Source organism: Mustela nigripes, chromosome 2, assembly GCF_022355385.1.
Source record: "Mustela nigripes isolate SB6536 chromosome 2, MUSNIG.SB6536, whole genome shotgun sequence".
NCBI classification, from domain to species: Eukaryota; Metazoa; Chordata; class Mammalia; order Carnivora; family Mustelidae; genus Mustela; species Mustela nigripes.
Genome location: NC_081558.1, coordinates 110,184,365 through 110,203,453, shown reverse-complemented (window position 1 = coordinate 110,203,453; position 19,089 = coordinate 110,184,365). Strand labels below are relative to the sequence as shown.

Genomic DNA, 19,089 nt, shown 5'->3' with positions numbered 1-19,089 from the left:
TAAACTCTCAAAATGTTGCTGCTTTTTCTTCTGGCATTTCATATTAATAAGAAATCATCTGAAGCCAATTTGGTTTCTGTTTTCTCTGTAGGTAAGCCATTTCTTCCCAGTCTTGTCTGGATACTCATAGGTCCAGCGGGGTTTTTTCAGTTCCTCTGATATGAAAAAACAAAACAAAACAAAAAAAAACAAAAAACTTTACCACAGTATGTGTATGTGTAGGACTCTTGATTATTGATGCTCTTTATGAAATCCTTTCAAACTGAAATGTCTCTTTGACTCAAGCAATGTTTTTTCTTTTTCCTTTTCTTGTTTCTCCTCAATTTGCACTTTTCTCTTTCCAGATTTTGTTTTATACCTATATGGGCTCTTCTGGATATGTTCCCTGTATCTTTATTTTTCTTCAATTTTCTTCACTTGCTCACCTCCTTCTGTCTTTCCTCTGATCGTGGGGATCACTTTCGAACATGCCCTCTCCTGCTTTGGTTTTCTTTGGTATCCAGCAGGCTCTGTTTGTTTGTACTTGGCTGTTGGTTTTCTTTATTGTCAAATAGTCCTTCCTTTATAAACCTGTATTACATTGCTAGAAGAAATAGCTATTTGAACATTCTCAGGATACCCATTAAATATCCCCTCTTTTCACCAGCAACTTTATTTACTAGAAAGATGTTGCTCTGCTTCTTTAAGTCTGTGCATTTCCAATGTCAGATGTTGAGCCTGAATCTTTCAAGAATTATTTGTTGACCATTTAGATATTTAGGTGTATACAAAGAGAAACTGAAGAAGTTTAGGCTCAGGATAGTTCTCCTTTGCTTGTTCTGCATTCCTAAACCCTGGAAAAGAGACACAGAGCCAGAGGCAGTGGGGATGGTCTAGATCTCTGCATTTTTTTGCTGGCGCTCTTTTCCCTGTGTTTGTGTGATTTGAAAGTTACATGGGGTAGTAGCCTCATTTGCCCACCTTCAGGGCTCACTGGCACCAGTCCTTGGACTTGCTCCAATGTACCAGTATAGCCTTCATGTTGCAAGGACCAAGAAACATAATTCAAACAGGTTCAAACAATAAAGGGGGAACAACATGCTCAGTTAAATGAGATAAGGTGAGCTCTCCAAGAGTGTTTTGCCATAGTCCAGGGATGTTTTCAAGAACCAAGTTTCTTTTGATCTCCCTTCTCTGCCTGTGAAATGTCGACCTCACTCGGACACTGAACTTCCCCAAGGAGACAGAGGAGCTGTAGTAGGACCCAGAGATCCTATCTGCACCCATACAACCCTGAAGGAGAAAGAGCTCACTGACTCAGGAGGGACACCTGAACTTCTTTTGACTGTTGAAGGGAAATGCACTTTCACTGAGATGTTTAGGCCAGACGTCACCCTCCTCCTGTCCCCAGGGCTGGAATGGAGTTCATTCACTACTATTCCCTGCCCCACCACCTCACAGCATTAAATGGGTGATGGGGAGTCACCTATAATATATTCAAGCATTTAATGTCCATCCCTTTAATTGTGTCCTCAGAGCTGGAGACAGGTCCTGGAAGTGGTGTAAATACTGCAGAGATACATTTACTTAGCCATGCGAGGCTATTATATTAATTACCCAGTTTATGAAAAGTGTGAGTGGGAGTGAGAGTTTGGGGAAACCCCTTAGCCATTTTTTTGGTTTTATTCCACTTTGGTATTCCATCAATCCAAAAATTGATGAGAAGGGAGCAAAGGGATTAGATTAGAAGAATTTCATGGAATAACACTAAATTTTGATATTAAAATGTGGAGGTTTGGGTTCATTCTTGTATGTAACATTGTTTTTGAGCACCTGCTACTTTCCAGTTGTTTCATTCCTAGATGTGAGGATACAATGTTGTGCCAGGTAGAAAATGCTCTTGCTCTCAAAGGGTTTAAGTGATCGAAGAGATTAGAACAAAGCCGATGGATTTTTAAGTGTGAAAGTTCTATAAAAGGAGAAATACCAGCTCCTCTGGGAACACATGGGGTAGGCACAAAATCCAGGCTTGAGGAATTAGTAAATGCTTGTTTATTAGAGAAAAAGACATCTGAGATAAAACTTCAGGGACAGCAGGCAGTTGGCCAGAGGAAGTTGATGAAGGAGTCTTGGAGGCAGGGGAGCAGTCTGTGGAAAGACCCAAAAACAAGAGGCAGCAGAGCAGGATTCTAGAGCTAGAATACCTGCTTTCAAATCCTGGCTTGGCCACTTAGCAGCTCTGTGATGGTGAATGAACTAATTTCCTTGTGCTTCCATCTGTGAAACAAGGATAAGAATGGGTGCTCCCTCATAATGTTGTTATGAAGATTGAGGAAGTTAGAACAATGCTTTGTTACATAAGAAATAAAAGGACTGTTACATAAAAAATAAAATACATCTTTCCACACTGCATCAGGCAACAGTGAGTAACAAGTTACTTTCTGGTGTCTCCCATTCAAGATAGCTATCCTTACTCTCTAACCTCGGCTTCCTCAACAACACTGCCTGCTTGATCCTTCCCTGGACTAAACTAGCTCACTCAGGACATAGGCTAAAGCACACAGCTAGAAGAGGAGTGAGTGGGAAGCACAGTTCAGCCAATGAGCGAATGTGTAGGGGGTCCACAAGAATCCTGGAGAGATGGTCATGTGACATCTAAGAGGCAGGGGCAGTCAGCGGGCCATACCAGTGGTCAGAGAGACTGACAACAGATCTTTGTCAAGGCTTCTCTACCCTGTGGAAAGACAAGACTCCATCTCCGGGAAGCCTGACCAGGACCAAGTCAGGCCTTGATCTAAGGAAACCACAATACAAGGCAAGTTATCAAAGCAATGACTGCTTCCTTTGATTCATTCATTCAAACAAAACATTTATTAAAATGCTTAACATGTGCCAGACAACATGTCAGGTGCTAGAAGTGTTAACAATAATGTGCTGTCTTTGTTTCTGGTTGTCTAAACCATTCAGAATAGTGACTAAGACAGATAATACATAATACAGTGCTTTGATAAAAATAGGCACAGGACAGTATGGTAACAAGCCCAAAGTTCTGATCTCACCAAGCCCAGTTGCAAGAATGAGGGGAGAGACAGGAAAAGGGGCAGGAAAAGTAGTCTTTGCTGAGGAGAAACCTTATTATTAATATAAGATCAGGGCTAGCTGGCTTCTAGAGTGGTCTGTTGAGGCCGTTCTATAACATGACTCTAGAATGTAGGTTAGAGACTGTAGGTTGCAGGGGACAGAATCATATAATGAAGGTAAAGAGAGTATCTGAATAAAAGAAAAATTGCTGAGTGTCCATAAAATATTTACAGACCTGAAAAATATCATTAGTTAGAATAATATTCAATAATTAAAAAGAATGAGATCAAGAATGCCACTAAATTGCTTGCAATGCACAGGATACCTGCCCCCCTCCCCCTACCAACCCCACAAAAATGAATTATTTAGTCCAACATATTAATGGCTGAGGTTGAGAAATCCTGGTCTGAAGAGGCAAGCAGAGGTCATGACGGTTATGGGGTCAAGCCAAGGAATTTGGCTTTCCACTTAAGAATAGTAAGGAAACATGGGATTCAGTGGGGGGATTGGCATGATGATATCTGAATTTTACTTTATTATTTTTTAAAGATTTTATGTATTTATTTGACAGAGATCACAAGTAGGCAGAGAGGCAGGAAGATGGGGGAAGCAGGCTCCCTGCTGGGCAGAGAGATCCATGTGGGGCTCGATCCTAAGACCCTAAGATCATGACCTGAGCCGAAGGCAGAGGCTTAACCCACCCAGGTGCCCCGAGATCTGAATTTTAAAGAGATCACTTTCAGGGTAGCACAGTGAAGAGCTTGTAGAAATCAAAGTGGAGACGTTCAAGAGGCCACTGAAGATAAGGTTATGACACTCAGAAGTCACTGGAACTGTAGGCAGGCAGCAGGGTGCATCAGGCAGTGTCTATGGGAAAGCTTGTCCTATCCTAAGATGAGCAGAGCATCAGACAAGAAGGTGGAGCTCTAAGGGACACTAACAAGCATGGGAAACAGAGCTTGCAAAGGAAGCTAAGACAGTCGCTAGAAAGTTGAGGAGAAAAACAAAACAGAACAGATTGTGTGCTATTACAGAAGTTCAAATAGATTGTTTCAAAGAGGCCAAAGTTCTGTATAGAGATCAAGTAACATGGAGACTGGGAGTTACCCAATGAATTCAGCAAAAAGAGGTTAAGGGAGATGATGGTCAGACCAGGTTCAGTGGGGTTTGGGGGACAGAAGTCAGAGGAAGTGGGAAGTAAGAAAGTGGAGGCCAAGAGTGTGAGAGAACTCATTTGAGAAATGTGGCTGTGATAGGGAGGGAGGAGTTCAGTGATGGCTAGAAGGCTATGTGGGGTCAACACATTAAAATGCTGAGTGGAAGCATCAGTAGACAAAGATGATCAGAAATATAAAATAGGGGAATGAAAATGTCAAGGTTAGCAGGAAGGACTAAAGTTGTCGCTCGACTTAGGAGGAAGGACACTTCCGCTAAAGAGCAGGAGTGAAGGACAAAGGGATGGGTACAGACAAAGGAGTAGGGCTGGTGGCAGAACACTGAATAGATGACCAGTGTGAAGCTTCTGGCTTTCCCAGTGCACGAGGTAAGGCCACCTCTCCAGAGTGAGCTGGTAAAATGGCAGGGTTGGGATTTGGGGGAGAGTGCACATAGTTCAAAAGAGCTGTAATACAGTGGACGAGAAGGAAGCAAGAGATTTATGGACAAGGTAGAAGGCTCTATTGAGACTGGGGACATAAATATGCAATTGTATCAATGTTTTCCCTGCAACATCCAGCAGGGTACTTAAATATTTGACTGCAGTGGGAAGTAGATTCATCCCCGGCTGAGACTTTTAGCAGACAGATGGGACAAGTCTCGGTGAAAGACCACATTGTCTAACCTGGAGAGAGACGAAGGTAAAGGCGGCAGGGTGCTGATGGGCAGAGAGAGTAGGGAGGTCGGGGGCTAGCCAGGTCCAGCAATAGCTTTGGGCGGAGTGGCCGAAGGAGGGAGCTGCTATGTTTAGACAGATGGATAATCTAGAACATGACGAGGTCAAGGATGAGGCTGTGGGACAGGGTAACTAAACGGGGTGGAGGTGAATGTCGTTGGAAATGAATAGAGTGAGGGATAGAAGATGGGTTTTCTTCAACAAAGCTGACTTGTCTTGGCAGACTAGAAACATAGCACACCTCTCAAAGCTAGCACAGATCCTGAGTGATGTTTGGTTTCTGATTCTCAATTGCGTTTTATCCATAAATCGAGACCCCCTAGTACTTGCTACACTCAAATCTATCTAGCAGGCATACTTCAGGAAATCATGCAGAGAAGAATGGAAACATTTCTAAAGGCCACATATGAATATGGACCATTGTGTGCTCATTAACTTGAGGGTTAGAGCTATGGAGAATGTGGTCGCCTAGATTTTATAATAGTCTTTTTGTAAACCAACACCCACTTGGCCCACTTGTACTGATACTTTGACTTGCACCAAGTCCAGCAGGGCCATGCCGATTTCTCCTGTATTTTCTTTTCAATTCCAGGGAAGGGGAAGATACCCCAGGAGTTTTTAATAAATCTGGAAAGAGGCCTGAAGGTCATCTTCTCCAGCTGACCTTTAGTGTAGAACCGTTCAATATCCTTTATATGCGGTCGCCCTGTCCATTGCTGGAAGAGCTTAGATTTCAATCCCAGTCTTTAATTCCCAATCTGCCCTTCTGCGTGTAACTCCAAATTCCTGGGATGCTACTAGAGAGAGGGACGGTCCACTTCTGTCCAGCCTGGAATGACAGTCTTGTTCTGCTGTCCCTTATGTTGAATGAAAGCTCTCCGTGTAGTTCACTCCCCATCTGCAGTTCAGCCCTTGGAGTTAGCAGGGACAAGCTTGAGTCCTTTTGCACACAAAAATTCCATCGAGCGCTCCATCTAGGGCATCTTCCCTTTCTCAAGGCACATAGTCCCCTTTACTTCACCACTCTTCCCTTTTCTAGGGCACTGACCTCTGCGCGCTGTCCTCCTCTTCCAGCAGGTACGTCCGGATCCCCTTGGCTTTCCTAGTCCCCAGTTTTCTCTGAGGGAAAAGTAAGCTCTCCTAGGAAGTAGGCTTTTGATATTCAGAGAACTACCCTCAAGTTCACTACTCTACTACCTGATGTTGCCCGCCGCATTAATATGCAACCCCTTACGTAGATCCAGAGCCCCGACACCCCCACAGAATGCTAGAACTGGGATTGAACCTGACACCATCTAAGCCAATGCTTTCTTACACAGAAGGGAAGCTGAGGCAGAAGGATACAGCCCCTTGTCCAGATCGTGGCAATCGGCTGTGGAAGCCAATTGAGGTCCTCTTGCCCGAATCCGATCCTCTTTGTTTATCCAGTTCCCTGCGGGACAGGATCTCGTTTTCTTCTCCCTCAATATCTGTGCCAGAATAATTTTTCTGCTCGGTTCCACGTATTAGTGCTCTGAATATTCATTTCCTAAGCTGCAGGAGCTTAACAAGAACAAAAAGTAGATCCAAAATTAATCTGTTGTTGGGTGACATGGATTATGACAAATCCCACAAAACAAGTGGGAGAAAACACACAGTAAAGCCTCAGAGTGTTTATAGCCTTAGGACATTCATCAGGCTGCGACCCCAATCGGACACGACAGAGCACTATTAATCATGGGGCTGGAAGGGGCGAGCAAGGGGAGAAAGCAGCGAGGGGGTCCTGATGCCTCCAGCCACATTCATCACCTGCAACCTCCCAGCCTGCCCAGCTTCCTGGGTGGGGGAGGGGCTCTCGGGACACAGCTTCCTGGGTGGGGGAGGGGCTCTCGGGACACGGCAGGGTGTGTCCAGAAGCAGTCGCTCTCCCTGAGCTCTCTGCAGATCTGACACCTGCTACTGATACTCAATAACTAAAGGTTCTCACAGGGCCAGGGAGGCCCCTTCTCACTGAAACAAGGTTATCATGAATCTGGATTTTGAAAAATGAAATGGAAAGAAAAAAAATCTCTGAAGAGTTGGCAGGGAAACAGACAGCAGTGACCTCTTTTCCTCTAACAACGATGGAAAACCTAATGCTCAGTATCATGGCCGGGAAGGAAGAGTGCCCCCGCAGAGAGGTACAGCAGACGGGTGGTGAAAATGATCTGGGAAATGAACTGGGAAAAATCAATAACTGCATGGAAGATACTAGGTCAGATTGTGGCACTGCTCCAGCACCAGTCTCCTGAACCGGTTGTCTGGGGGCACGACAGGGTGGGGGGTGGATAATATTTCAAAATATCAAGCTAAGGCCAAGACGGGGAATCCTTTCATACACTCACCAAAACAGGTTCCCGGGCCGGCCGCTTTGAGCCTGCTTGTCTCCTGCTGTTGGCCAGAGGTCTCGGCTGCTCTCTGCACAGGCTTAAACTCTCAGTGATTCCAGGAGGGATTGCTGGATCTCCCCGAGGCCCGAGCTGCACTCTCAGGGCCAGCCTCAGGCCGCAGGGGTAAAAAGCCAAGTTCCCGCTGACTGGTGTGACCGCTGGCAGAATGTTCAGCATCCGTCCCTGCCACTTCGCCTTGCGACAGCCCCAGCAGATCTGCCTCCATTGCTCTTAGCCCTCTTCCCTGGACTTTGAGGGGCACAATCTTTGATTCACTTTGCACGTTATGACTGTGGCCGTCTCCTGGACTCCGTCCATCAGAAAGCAAGCTGCTTGCTGGTGCTACAGCAACTCCGCCCTAAAGACAGGACTAATGGAGGCTGGCCATGCCTTCCTGGGTCACACAGTGGAAGGAAAGGCACAAGTGGGACTTAGAGCACCTGGCTTCACCTGGTGTCGCTGCCACTCAGAATGAGAGCTCTTGGGGAGTGGCTCAGACTGCCTGAGCCTCAGATTTTGAATGTATAGTGATTTTTAATGCAAGAGTATATTTCAGTATCATTCTTGGAATTAAAAATATATATATATATGCCCTCTCCATCACTAGGCCTACAGATTCAGATTATCCAGAGGTGGACTTGGGTGTATATATTTTATAAAGCTCCAGTAAGTGTATCCATTCTGAAACATTTCTTATTAAGAGTCCCAAAGCTATTGGGTTACAAGAGGGACAAGAGAGTCCTGGGGATAAAGGTACCTTCTCGCGGAAAAATGCTCTAAAATTTAATTATTCATTTTAATCTTCTGCTTTCTTCTCCCCAACACACAGACACAGACCCTCTCTAAGTTCTTGGTCTAAATGTCTCTTTTCTTTCTGTAACTGGGTCCTTGTGTTTTCTTTACTCTTGAACTATTGAGTTCTAATGCTCTAGTTCATCCAAATGCATCTATTTCAAGACTCTATACAGTCTTCTTTTTTGAAATAATACTATCTCCTATATTTTAGTTATGGTTCATATTTAAATCATATTACTATATATGTCATTAAATATAGTGGGCTGAGTATTATTCCCATTTCATAGATGAGAACATTGAGGTTCAAAGAGGTTTCATAACTCAGTAAGTCCTGGAGGGGCAACGTATACCCTTGTCTTCTTATTTGATGCCCAAGCTTTCCCCCCTTGAGTCAGCCCAAGAATTTCATCTAAATATTTACTTACAATCCAAATGTTAACCATTACAGAGTGAGCCAATAAAGAATGGGGCTTAGAGGACCTTTAAAATCTCTTCCATGGCTTGGTGGATGAGGGATTCTAGTGTATGTTTGGAAATATTGATGACTGACTGAATTCGTTATTTCTCCCCCAGATATTGTGAGCTAAGAAGAGGATGAGTCTGCCCTGTGTGGGACCTGGTTCTTCTCCCAGAGAACAGCACAGGGGTAAATTTGCCCCTTTGAGCTTATGCCCAGCTCTCCTCTCTTCTCACTGCAAGCTTGGTAGATCTTGTTCTTATACCAGGCAGAACAGAGGTCACACTTGGGAAGGAGTGGGGTCGTTCCCATGTATACGGTGGAGGCCAGCAGGGGTTGGCGTTGGGTATTTCCCACTCCACCCCCAGGTCAGTTAGTTTGAAACCCAAGTATGCTCTGCTCTGGTGAAATAGTTTTCCTTGGGGGAAGACCTTGTGAAGAACAAAGTTGTGGGTATCTTTAAAAAATTGTTGTTTTTCCTCTCCTCCTGCTAGAAGCAAAAGAATTTTCTCCTGGAGGTAGATTTCATGAAAGTATGGGACTCTCCCCTGATGGTGCCTGGATAGTCAGTTCTGAAGCTAGTCTTCACTGAGCCTCCAGCAACTGGCCAGTGACAGTTTCCAATGTGTCTGCTGGTTCCCGTGGTGGCGGTTTCTGCTCCTGGGCTCCTGGCTCTGGTAAGCTGTGACTCTCTGTGTCCACCCATCTGTCTCTCCAGTTTTCAGGGCAGAAGTCTGCCCTGAAACCCCATGTCTCTAAAGGCTCTAAGAAGAGTTGTTAGTTTTCATTTTGTTTGGTTTTTTACTTGTGGCAGTGATGACTTCGTGGCTCCTTATGTGTCAGATCAGAAAAGGCCTTTGTACACAGAGGAAAAAAGTAAAGAAAAAGTGATTAAGTTGTTCTTTTGTCTTGGCTGGGGTGCAGAGAGTGCAGCCTGAGACAAGAACTGGGTGCAGGTGGTTCATGTGAGAGGCGATTGCTGGGGGCAGGAACAGCTAGGTAAAGTGAGTCAGGGAGAGGAGAAGAGCCAGCGAACAGCCTGGCTTTGGCCTGCTGGTTTCCTGGCACTCGTCTGCAGTGGGGGCAGAGGCCTGAGGGGCTTAAAGACCCTGCTTTAACACATTTTCACCATAGCCTCGGAACAGAGGCTGCATAGTTCTGACTGGTTTTAAGGCTACCTGTATCAAAAGAGGAAGTAGTGTCAAGCACTCTGTGCGCGGGGCCTGCTGGACAGCCTGGCATGGTCACCCTCCTGTCTGGTGCTCACCGAAGGTCTTTCTACCCCACATAAAGAAATGGTTGCCTACCGGGGCAAACCTCAGCCTCCCACGTGGACGGTGTGGGGCCTGATGCCAAACAGGTTTTCCCAGAAATTGTGAAACCAGCTGCTCCCTTGAAAACTGGTGATTTTTTTTCCCCCAGTCTTCTGACTTTGGTCTGTTCCTCTGGCTTATTTATTTATTTTTTAGTCTGTTTGGCATGATCTTTGCTCTCTGGAGTGGAGTTTCCAGTGGGCCTCGTCCTTGGCCGGAGCAGCAGCGGGCTCTGGGTTTCCTACTGTTCCGCTTCTGAGCTCACTTTGTGCAGGTAGCTGGCTGCCGAGATGGGGGCCGGAGGTGAGCCCTGGGTCAGCATTGGCCTCGCCCAGGGAGGTGCACAGAGCAGGGCTAAGGGTCACGTACCAGTAGGGTGAGGGGAATAAATGTGTATCTGGATCATCTCGGAATGTATCTGTATATCTAAGAACCTATGGTGATAGGAGTGGACGTCTCTGCCCAGTATGAGTTCTTTTGTGACTCTTGCACTCTCCGAGTCCTGATATGTAGCTTGTTTGTAGCTTTTTTTTCGCCCTGTACTACTATCTCTATATATTTTTATTTCGTTTGTATTCCCAACATGTTTAAGAAAGGCTTTGTGGGAACTTAACAAAGAAACGTGCCCATGCAGCGACAACAAGAAGTAGCAAACACTTCTGTTTGCTTGCCAAGGGCTGATAACCGTTATTTTAAGCCATTCAATCCTCAGAACAGCCCTGAGAGGTAAAGTGGTGTTATTATTGCCACATTTGAGATGGAGAAACTGAGGTACAGAGCAGTAAAAGGGCTTCCCCAGGCTGCCAAGGCAGAGAGTGGCTGGACGAGGACCCAACCCAGACTGCCTGGCTCCACTCCTTGCTCTGAACTAAAAGGATAAGCTGAGAAGAGTGAGATTGGGAAGGTGAAGGTAAATGCGTCTTCACAGATCTGTCTTTCTTGCTAGCCTGAGAGTGAGGGCAAGCAGATTATAGGTATTTAATAGACATCTTATTTGTTCTTTTAAAGTCAGCGGTCTCATTCTGCTTTCTGTTGTAAGTAGTTGGCTGTCTCCATAACGTGCAGTGTAGGGACAGCGGTGAGGAGAACCTGCCCCTTCCGTTGTGTTCTCGGACATTGTGATCTTAATGCCTTCCTTCCCCTCCAGGCTGACCTTTTGCTGAGAAGTCATCCTAAGGGGAGCAGTAGTCCTTCCTAGTATGTGTCCAGGAGCCCCAGCCCAGAATGTAGAAACCTTAGACGAGCAGCATAAAGACCACCCCCCAACTTGAATTCCTCCGAATTGTTCATTTTGCCTATTTTTTGTTTTTGTTTTGTTTTGTTTTGTTTTTACCACTAGCAACCCATTCCTTATTTAGACAAGCCCAGACTTTCCTGATTATAGTGTGGCCCCAGAGAAGTTTGAGTCCTGGCTCTGCCACTTAATAGATTGGTCATCCTTGGGTCTGGCAGGTGAAACTGTGTCTGGCATCTCCAAGCCAGCAGCAGGCACTCCAATCCTAGTATGCATTTTTTCCTTATTCCGAATCCCCAAGGCAGAGAAATGGACCTAGCTTAGGGGTCACCTAGCCTCGTTGTTCCCCAGATCAGCCACCTTAAAAATTTCTGTATCTGTTCGGCATCTACCTATAGAGTTTCTGCTAGTTGAAGAGCTGTTTTAAAGTGTAAGAAAAATTACTGCTATGTTAGGGGGCGCCTGGGTGACTCAGTGGGTTAGGCCTCTGCCTTCAGCTCAGATCATGGTCTCAGGGTCCTGGGATCGAGCACCACATCTCTGCTGAGCAGGGAGCCTGCTTCCCCCTCTCTCTTTGCCTGCCTCTCTGCCTACTTGTGATCTCTGTCTGTCAAGTAAATAAATAAAATCTTAAAAAAAAATTATTGGGGCACCTGGGTGGCTCAGTGGGTTAAAGCCTCTGCCTTCGGCTCAGGTCATGGTCCCAGGGTACTGGGATTGAGCCCTGCATCGGGCTCTCGGCTTAGCAGGGAATCCGCTTCCCTTCCTCTCTCTCTGCCTGCCTCTCTGACTGCTTGTGATCTCTCTCTGTCAAATAAATTTAAAAAAAATCTTTAAAAAAGAATTATTGCTCTGTCAGACAGACTACATTTCTTTTCCTTCCTTCCTTCCGTTCTCCCTTCCTTCCTTTCCTTTTTTTTCTTTCTTTTTTCCTTCCTTCCTAAGTAGGCTCCACGCCCCATGTGAAGCCCTACATGGGGCTTGAATTCACGACCCCGAGATCAACACGTGAGCTGAGATCAGGAGTTGGATGCGTAACCCACTGAGCCACCCAGGTGCCCCGGGACTACACTTCTCATTTCTTGTTTCCCTCATTTCACCAAACCAAGTCCCTCCAGCCCTTTCCAACCCCAAGCTAGAGTAACTACAGAAATAGCAGACGACCGCCATAAAGAGAAAAAGTTGATTCCTAAGGGCTTTCCAGGCTTTTCTCACATTCTGCGGATTCAGTTCCAAATTCCTATAATTATCTAGGTATACAAGAGTTTCCTTCATTGTCTGTGTAGACATAGGTGCCCTCAACGTGTAAAGTTATAAAAGCAGAACGTATGGGGCGCCTGGGTGGCTCAGTGGGTTAAGCCGCTGCCTTCGGCTCAGGTCATGATCTCAGGGTCTTGGGATCGAGTCCCGCATCGGGCTCTCTGCTCAGCAGGAGCCTGCTTCCTCCTCTCTCTCTCTCTGCCTGCCTCTCTGCCTACTTGTGATCTCTCTCTGTAAAATAAATAAATAAAATCTTTAAAAAAAAAAATAAATAAAAAAAAAAATAAAAGCAGAACGTATGTATAAAACAGAGCATCCTGGCAGGGAGGGAAGAAGGGGAGCAGGTGAAAGTCTAGAACGTCTGAGAAGGCTTAGGCCGATCCTGTCTGGGGCACGGTAACCCTAGTGGGGCTTCCAAGGACAGAAGGTCCTGCTTGTCTTTGCTCCCCCATTTGAGTCTGAACTCCAAAGGGACAGAACTAACTCACCTTCTAGAATCTCAGATTCTAAGTTAGAAGTGACTCACAGGTCATCTAGCTCTAGTCCCTCTCCCCCTTAGTGGGAATTCTTTTTAGCCTGTCCCCAAAAGATGGCTCCCATGTGCTTGTGTCCCACCCTGCAAGATAATTTACATGGCAGATGGCAGAGTTAAATCATCCTTTCATTTAGCTTGGTGTCCCGCACCAGGTGCAAGAAATCTCACTGGACCAAACCCCCTGGTCAGGTTTCACGATGCTTTCTCCCACCCTGGCTCCAGAGTGCTCGCCTAGAACCTGACATAACCATCCTTAGTGTCTTCTCAGGGATGGAGGTAGGTCGAGACAACACAGGTTTTGGAGCCCTGGAGGCCTAGGTTCAAGTCTCTTGCCTGCTTACACTGCTCAATGGCTGTGTGGCTTTGGGCAAAGTAACCCACCTCTCTGTGCTATCCCCTGCAGAAGAATCAGGAATAATCCCCCAGGGGATGTGGTGACGGGCCAGTGAGTGCAGGATACCAGCATGGGATACAGGTCCCCCCAGCTACCTTCCCATGTCCCCATGAGAGCCTGAGCATCAGTGCGGGTGAGAAATGGCTTCTTGTGGCATTCAACCCACCACTGAGCACCGTGCTTTGCCTGGTGTAAAAATAAGAGAAAAAGAAAATATCAAAGGCACTTACTGGTGCCTCCAGATTCTAAAACAGAGCTCTGTATTCTGGAATATCTCTGAGAGGCCTGTGCGCAAACTGGCAAAACTCTGCTGCCCTCTGTCTTCGAAACAAAGACCTGTTTTGTGCACTCAAACAGCCTGAAATGAAAGTTAAGAAGACAGATGACGCATTCCAGACCGAGAAAACGAAACTGATGTGTTGTTTGCTTTTTTTTCTCTTCTCCCCTCTTCTGGGCTGCTGAGTAAGACTAAAGGACTCACTAGACATGGCTTCCCAGACTCAGGGGAAGAAAGCAGTTTTAGATATTCGGACCTGGGAGCAGACATTTCAAGAGCTGATGCAGCAGGAGAAACCCCGGGCCACATGGACCCTGAAACTGGACGAGAAACTGGAGCCAGAGTACCTCGCTGAGGGCTGGAAGCAGTACCAGCAGAAAGGATTTGGCAGGTGAGTGAGAGCTGACCTCTCAGCAGACCTTCTCTGGCAAAGGAGGTCAGCTTAGCCACGACTGACCGATTCCTTTGAGAGCCTGTTAAAGGAACCAGTGTCTCCAGGATCTCTATTCTTTTGTGGTCACGGTGCTCTTTTCATTTTGCTTAGCCATACCAAAGTTTCTCCTTTTTGCTAGGTTTTCTCCCTAATTATTTCTGGAAATTCTCAAGGAATGCTTCCGTATTCCATACAGCTGCCCTCCCATTCTCTCACCATTTCCTGTTCCAGACGGGTCTATCTAGAGACTTCTGCTATTTCCGCCCTCAGTCCTGACGTTCCTAGGCTGCAGCAGCCCTATTGGGCCAAGCACCTGCCCGGGACCAGGGCTTTCCTTTAAAGCCCCAAGAATGGAGGAAGGCCACACAATCACTTTGAATGTGACTTTGCTGAAGGCCTGGGGATAATAGAGGGAATGGTGCAGCAAGAAAGAGATCTGAAACCCAGTTCCTGGAGTCTGTAAGTAATGCTCCTCCCCTAGGGGCCATCTGCCCCTTTCACCCCCAGAGAACCTGCACATGGCAGAGAGCAGTGTCGAGCGGGGTGGGGGAGGTGGCAGTGAGAAATGTCGACGGAGGCAACCAGCTCTCCTTGTATGCGGCACACAGGGACCATGGCTGTTCTCTCCACCTCACCTGTTGTCCTTCTTCCCTCTCTGTCCTACTCTGACTCCATCTGTCCTTTGCTCCAACCTTACAGATGACAAACCAAGCCCGCGCCTTTTCAGACTTCTGTTCCCTTACCATGATACTCTGCGTGTCTGGCAGGCCCTTTGACCCCTCCCCTGCACTCATCCTTCAAGGACCAACTCAAGTGCCCCCTCCTCCTTAAAGCATTCCCTGGTCTTCCTAGGCAGCATAAGTGTCCCTTCTTTGACATGCCCATAAGATAATGGTTTTACATATATATATATACTTAAAAACAAGCTGTAAATCCCTTTATGACTCAGTTTCCTTATCCGGACACTGGGCTTAATGATGCCTCCCTTAGAGGGGAGCTTTAAAGATGAAGTGTGCTGACAATGTAGCCCCTCTTACAGTGCCTGCCTTAAAGGATTTACTGTACACATTTTCTGCGATCATGTGGAGGACCAAGTTTCTCTGGCAGGTGGCAGAACTACTTTTCCCTCTGAGCCATCCAGAGATGTTTTACTAGCAAAGAGGCAAACTTGGGACCACGTAGGTGGAAGCTCAGTGGATCAAAGGAAAAGGCTTTATGAAAAAAACACAATCCCTCTCATTCTTATTTGGCAAATTTTTAATATCATATGCACCTTCTCGAATTGGGAGAGATCACAAAGACAGAGACCAGGCCTGCCTCCTTCAGGTCAATGATCACCTGAAGGCACAACAGCCTTCTTCCTTCTGTCTGCAGGTTCCAGTGTTCCTCGTGCCGGCGAAATTGGGCTTCTGCTCAAGTGCACATCCTCTGCCACATGCACCTGGAGCCCCGGAAGTCCCAGGGCCAGGTGATTATGAGGCTCTTTGCTCAGAGGTGCCAGAAGTGTTCCTGGTCTCGATTTGAGAATCCTGAATTCTCTCCAGAGAGTGCCATGCGGATTCTGAAAAATGTGGTGCGGCGTATTCTGGAGAAATTCTATGGGAATGGCTTTAGGAAGTTTCCGGAGCTCCCCATCATCCGGGAGGTGCCTTTGGATGGGTCCCATGACACAAAAAATTGTGAAGCATGCACTCTGGGCTGCTGTTCGTGGAGGTCACAAAGCAACATGACAGAACCACCAATATCCCCATCCTCCTATTTGGATGTTATGGGTTCCTCATGTCACATGGGTGATGTGGACAGCAAAAACCAGGAGTGTGGGTCTATCCAGGTCTTTAAGGAGCCAGAGCCCAGCCATACCACTGCAGAGACTCAAGTACCAGGGGCTGGCATTCAGCCCGCATGGGAGACTAGCAAACAGCCCACTCCAGTGACAGACATGGAGGTCCCAGAGGGAAATTCACAATCCACACAGGAAACAGCACCTCAGACCCCCTGGAGGACATACTCTGAGGTTTTAAGGTTGTCCCGCCAACAGTCTACGCAACAGTCACGCTCACAAGCCACATGGACCATGTCAACGATGATAGGGTCATACACTCAGACTAGAGGAAGAACAGCTCCCTCTGCACTAGGGTCACACTTACATCATCTCACACCCAGGACAGCTAGAGGGTTTGTGATTGTCAGTAGAACTCAAGCTACCTGGAGACGTTCACACAGATATGCTGTTCCAAACACCGGTCGCATGTACCTTCATTCCATGCAACGAGATACACTCTCTGAACTGGATGTATTTTTATACCTCTGGATCTGTATTGTTTTGTTCTTTGTCTTTGTAGGCAAAAACTCAGAAGCTGAAGGAGGGAAATAAGTTTGTCTTCTTTTCTTCCATCTTAATTCCATAGTAATCAGTGAACTGGTTACTATTTTAATATGATACAGAATATACTTTGAGATCTAGCAGGGTCAAGTTTGTAAGAATAAACACTAGTTTCCTAGATCTCCTTAGCAGATAGTCTAAAACATAACCTAGCAGATAATGGACCAATAAAAAATATTTGTTGAATCACTAAAAGCTCTTCACTCATTCATCCACTCATTCATTTCTCTGTCTCTCTCTTGACATATCTTCACAAGAACTGAGGGTCATTAGTGTTAGCAGAGAGTTATTGTGGTAGGCAGAATAATAGACCCCAAATATATACATTCCCCACTTCCCAGAACCTGTGCATATGTTACTTTACAAGGCAAAAAGGATTTTGTACATGAGATTAATTTAAGGGTTTTGAGATAAGGAGCTTATCCTACATTATCTGGATGGATGCAGTGTAATCACAATGGTCCTCATCAGAGGGAAGCAAGAGTGTCAAAGTGGGAAAAAGGAAATTTAATGATGACAGCAGAGCTTGGAATGATGGCCTCTAAGGATGGAGGAAGTGGCCATGAGCCAAGGAACGCAGACAGCTCACAGAAGCTCTTAAAGACAAAGAAACAGATTTTCCTCCAGAGGCTCCAAGAGGACCCAGTTGTGCTGACACATGACCTCAGCCCAATGAGACTGATTTTAGAGTTTGGATCTCCAGAAATGTAAGATAATAAATTTGTGTTGTTTTAAGGCCCTAAATTTGTGGTGACTTATTACTGCTAAAATAGGAAAGTAATACAGTTATCAATATTGTCCCAAGGATTGGGCAATTATATTTTAACAAAAAAGAAATTAGAAATACTGATATGCAGATCCCCTCTTATTTGTCTTTCTCCCCTACTTAAATCTACCCAAATGCCCCCATACAAGAGACTCCCTTTGATTTGGTGACTCCTGGAGCTATCCTATTCTTTCACTTCTTCCAGCACTAGAAGAGGAAGTGTGCAAGAGATTGCCAATCCTGAAGTCAGTGTGATGCATGGCTGCATGGTTCACTCCCTATCTTCATGTCTGCCAGGCATTTCTATGTACCTCTTAAACCGCAGTCGCCATGTTTAAAACCAGGCTTATCAGCATGTCTCACTTCCTGAGCCTAATTTGACTCAGTTACCCAAGCTGATCACCTTAGAGCCATCTTTTAATTTCTTCTCCCTGTCACCTACACTTCCTGTCCTTTCTGTTGTCAAGTTATCCCTTTCTTCCTATCAGTATGTCTCCCCAAACAAGTCCAAGAGCTTAAATTACTGAAATCACTAGAAAAATTTGCCTTTATCCCATAGGAAATGAGGGGTCATTACTAGCATTTGACGATATGGGCAATTTGAGTGGAATCACATTTTAAAAATATTATATATTTCTAGGAAAGAATGGAGTAGAGAATAGGAATAGAGGTCTGACTTGGGAAAGCAGAGTGTTAAATAGAGAGTGGTATCTACAGACAATAAATGTCTTGAAGGAATTTGAAAACAGTGAAATGTCAGCAGGAAACCCAAGGATAAAACTATCTCTTTTTCTCTGACACTATCTTCTTTTTTCGTCTTGGGCCATTCCCACAAGCATGCTCCTTTTATCACTACCTCTTCCCCAAACCACCCCCTGGATTCTCTGTGTTCCTCCTGTTTTCATACCTTTTTGGTTCCTTCACAAAGAAAATTGGCCTGGGGACTAGACACTTTATGTCTAGCCTGGTTATACTGTGGGATGTGGGACACGTCATTATCATTCCGTGGGCCTCAGTTTCTACATCTCTAAAATTGGTTAATGCCTTCCAGTTAAACATAATGGATTGAACACATGCATTTCCCTGTGAGCTTCCCTGAAACCTTACTGAGTGAGAGTGAAAGGAGAAAAAAAGGCATCAGTATACAAGGGTAAAAAGAATGGACAGAAGCCAGAAAACTGATCAGCTAGTGGTAGATCACTGACTTAGCAGGGCATAGAGATCTGGAACAAAATAGGCAAGGGAAAACTGAGGTTCAAAGCAATTCATATGGCACAGTTTCAGAAAGTTCAAAAACTGTAGGCAACAGTGAATCTGAAAGTGGATGCTGAGGCTGCTGGAAGTCTTTACAGCAAGTGTTTTTGCTCCACCCCTCTATAGCAGGTGACCATTCTTAACTGGCTCCAAGGAGAAGAATGGAAGTTTAGTCTCTGAAGATTTAGAGGGACTCTGGACTCAGGGACTTGGGTGATATGAAGGGAGGGAGTGCCACCCAGCAATCAGAAAGATAGTTCAGGTCTACACACTGACTCTTTGGGACTTCCTTACCCCACCACAAAACCTGGGAGCCATGCCAACCTTCAATCTTACCCATCCAATCCTCAAATACACAGGAGAGTGGATGGGTCCTCTTTGGGGACACTTATGAGCTCAAGAGAAAAAATAATATATATATACTTAAAAGGATAGTGGGGGGCGCCTGGGTGGCTCAGTGGGTTGAACCTCTGCCTTTGGCTCAGGTCATGATCCGAGGGTGCTGGGATCGAGCCCCGCATCGGGCTCTCTGCTCGGCAGAGAGCCTGTTTCCCTTTCTCTTTCTCTCTCTCTGCCTGCCTCTCTGCCTACTTGTGATCTCTGTCTGTCAAATAAATAAATAAATAATC

At 45.8% G+C, this 19,089-nt stretch overlaps 1 protein-coding gene and 1 long non-coding RNA gene across 3 annotated transcripts; one reads left to right on the top strand and one right to left on the bottom strand.

The window, feature by feature from the left end:
- Positions 1-2,028: 2,028 nt before the first annotated feature.
- Positions 2,029-8,106, bottom strand: LOC132011946 (uncharacterized). Its single transcript, XR_009402462.1, has 3 exons — positions 7,315-8,106; positions 6,267-6,493; positions 2,029-2,256 (listed from the first exon to the last, which is right to left on the bottom strand). It is a non-coding gene; the product is annotated as an uncharacterized LOC132011946 (long non-coding RNA).
- Positions 6,929-17,184, top strand: RTP4 (receptor transporter protein 4). Of its 2 annotated transcripts, XM_059391306.1 has the most exons (5): positions 6,929-7,110; positions 8,728-8,800; positions 9,106-9,288; positions 13,815-14,015; positions 15,432-17,184. In XM_059391306.1, exons 4-5 carry the CDS (start codon positions 13,834-13,836, stop codon positions 16,429-16,431), a joined length of 1,182 nt encoding a protein of 393 aa, XP_059247289.1. In that variant the 5' UTR covers positions 6,929-7,110; positions 8,728-8,800; positions 9,106-9,288; positions 13,815-13,833; the 3' UTR covers positions 16,432-17,184. The 2 variants fall into 2 exon arrangements, with proteins under 2 accessions (XP_059247289.1, XP_059247290.1); XM_059391307.1 differs by lacking the exons at positions 6,929-7,110; positions 8,728-8,800; positions 9,106-9,288; positions 13,815-14,015 and adding an exon at positions 14,338-14,516.
- The last annotated feature ends 1,905 nt before the right edge of the window (positions 17,185-19,089 follow it).

Coding starts and splice junctions, on each gene's coding strand:
- RTP4 (XM_059391306.1), top strand. CDS start 13,834: ATGGCTTCCCAGACTCAGGGGAAGAAAGCAGTTTTAGATATTCGGACC. Junction 14,016..15,431: donor CAGCAGAAAGGATTTGGCAG/GTGAGTGAGAGC, acceptor TTCTGTCTGCAG/GTTCCAGTGTTCCTCGTGCC.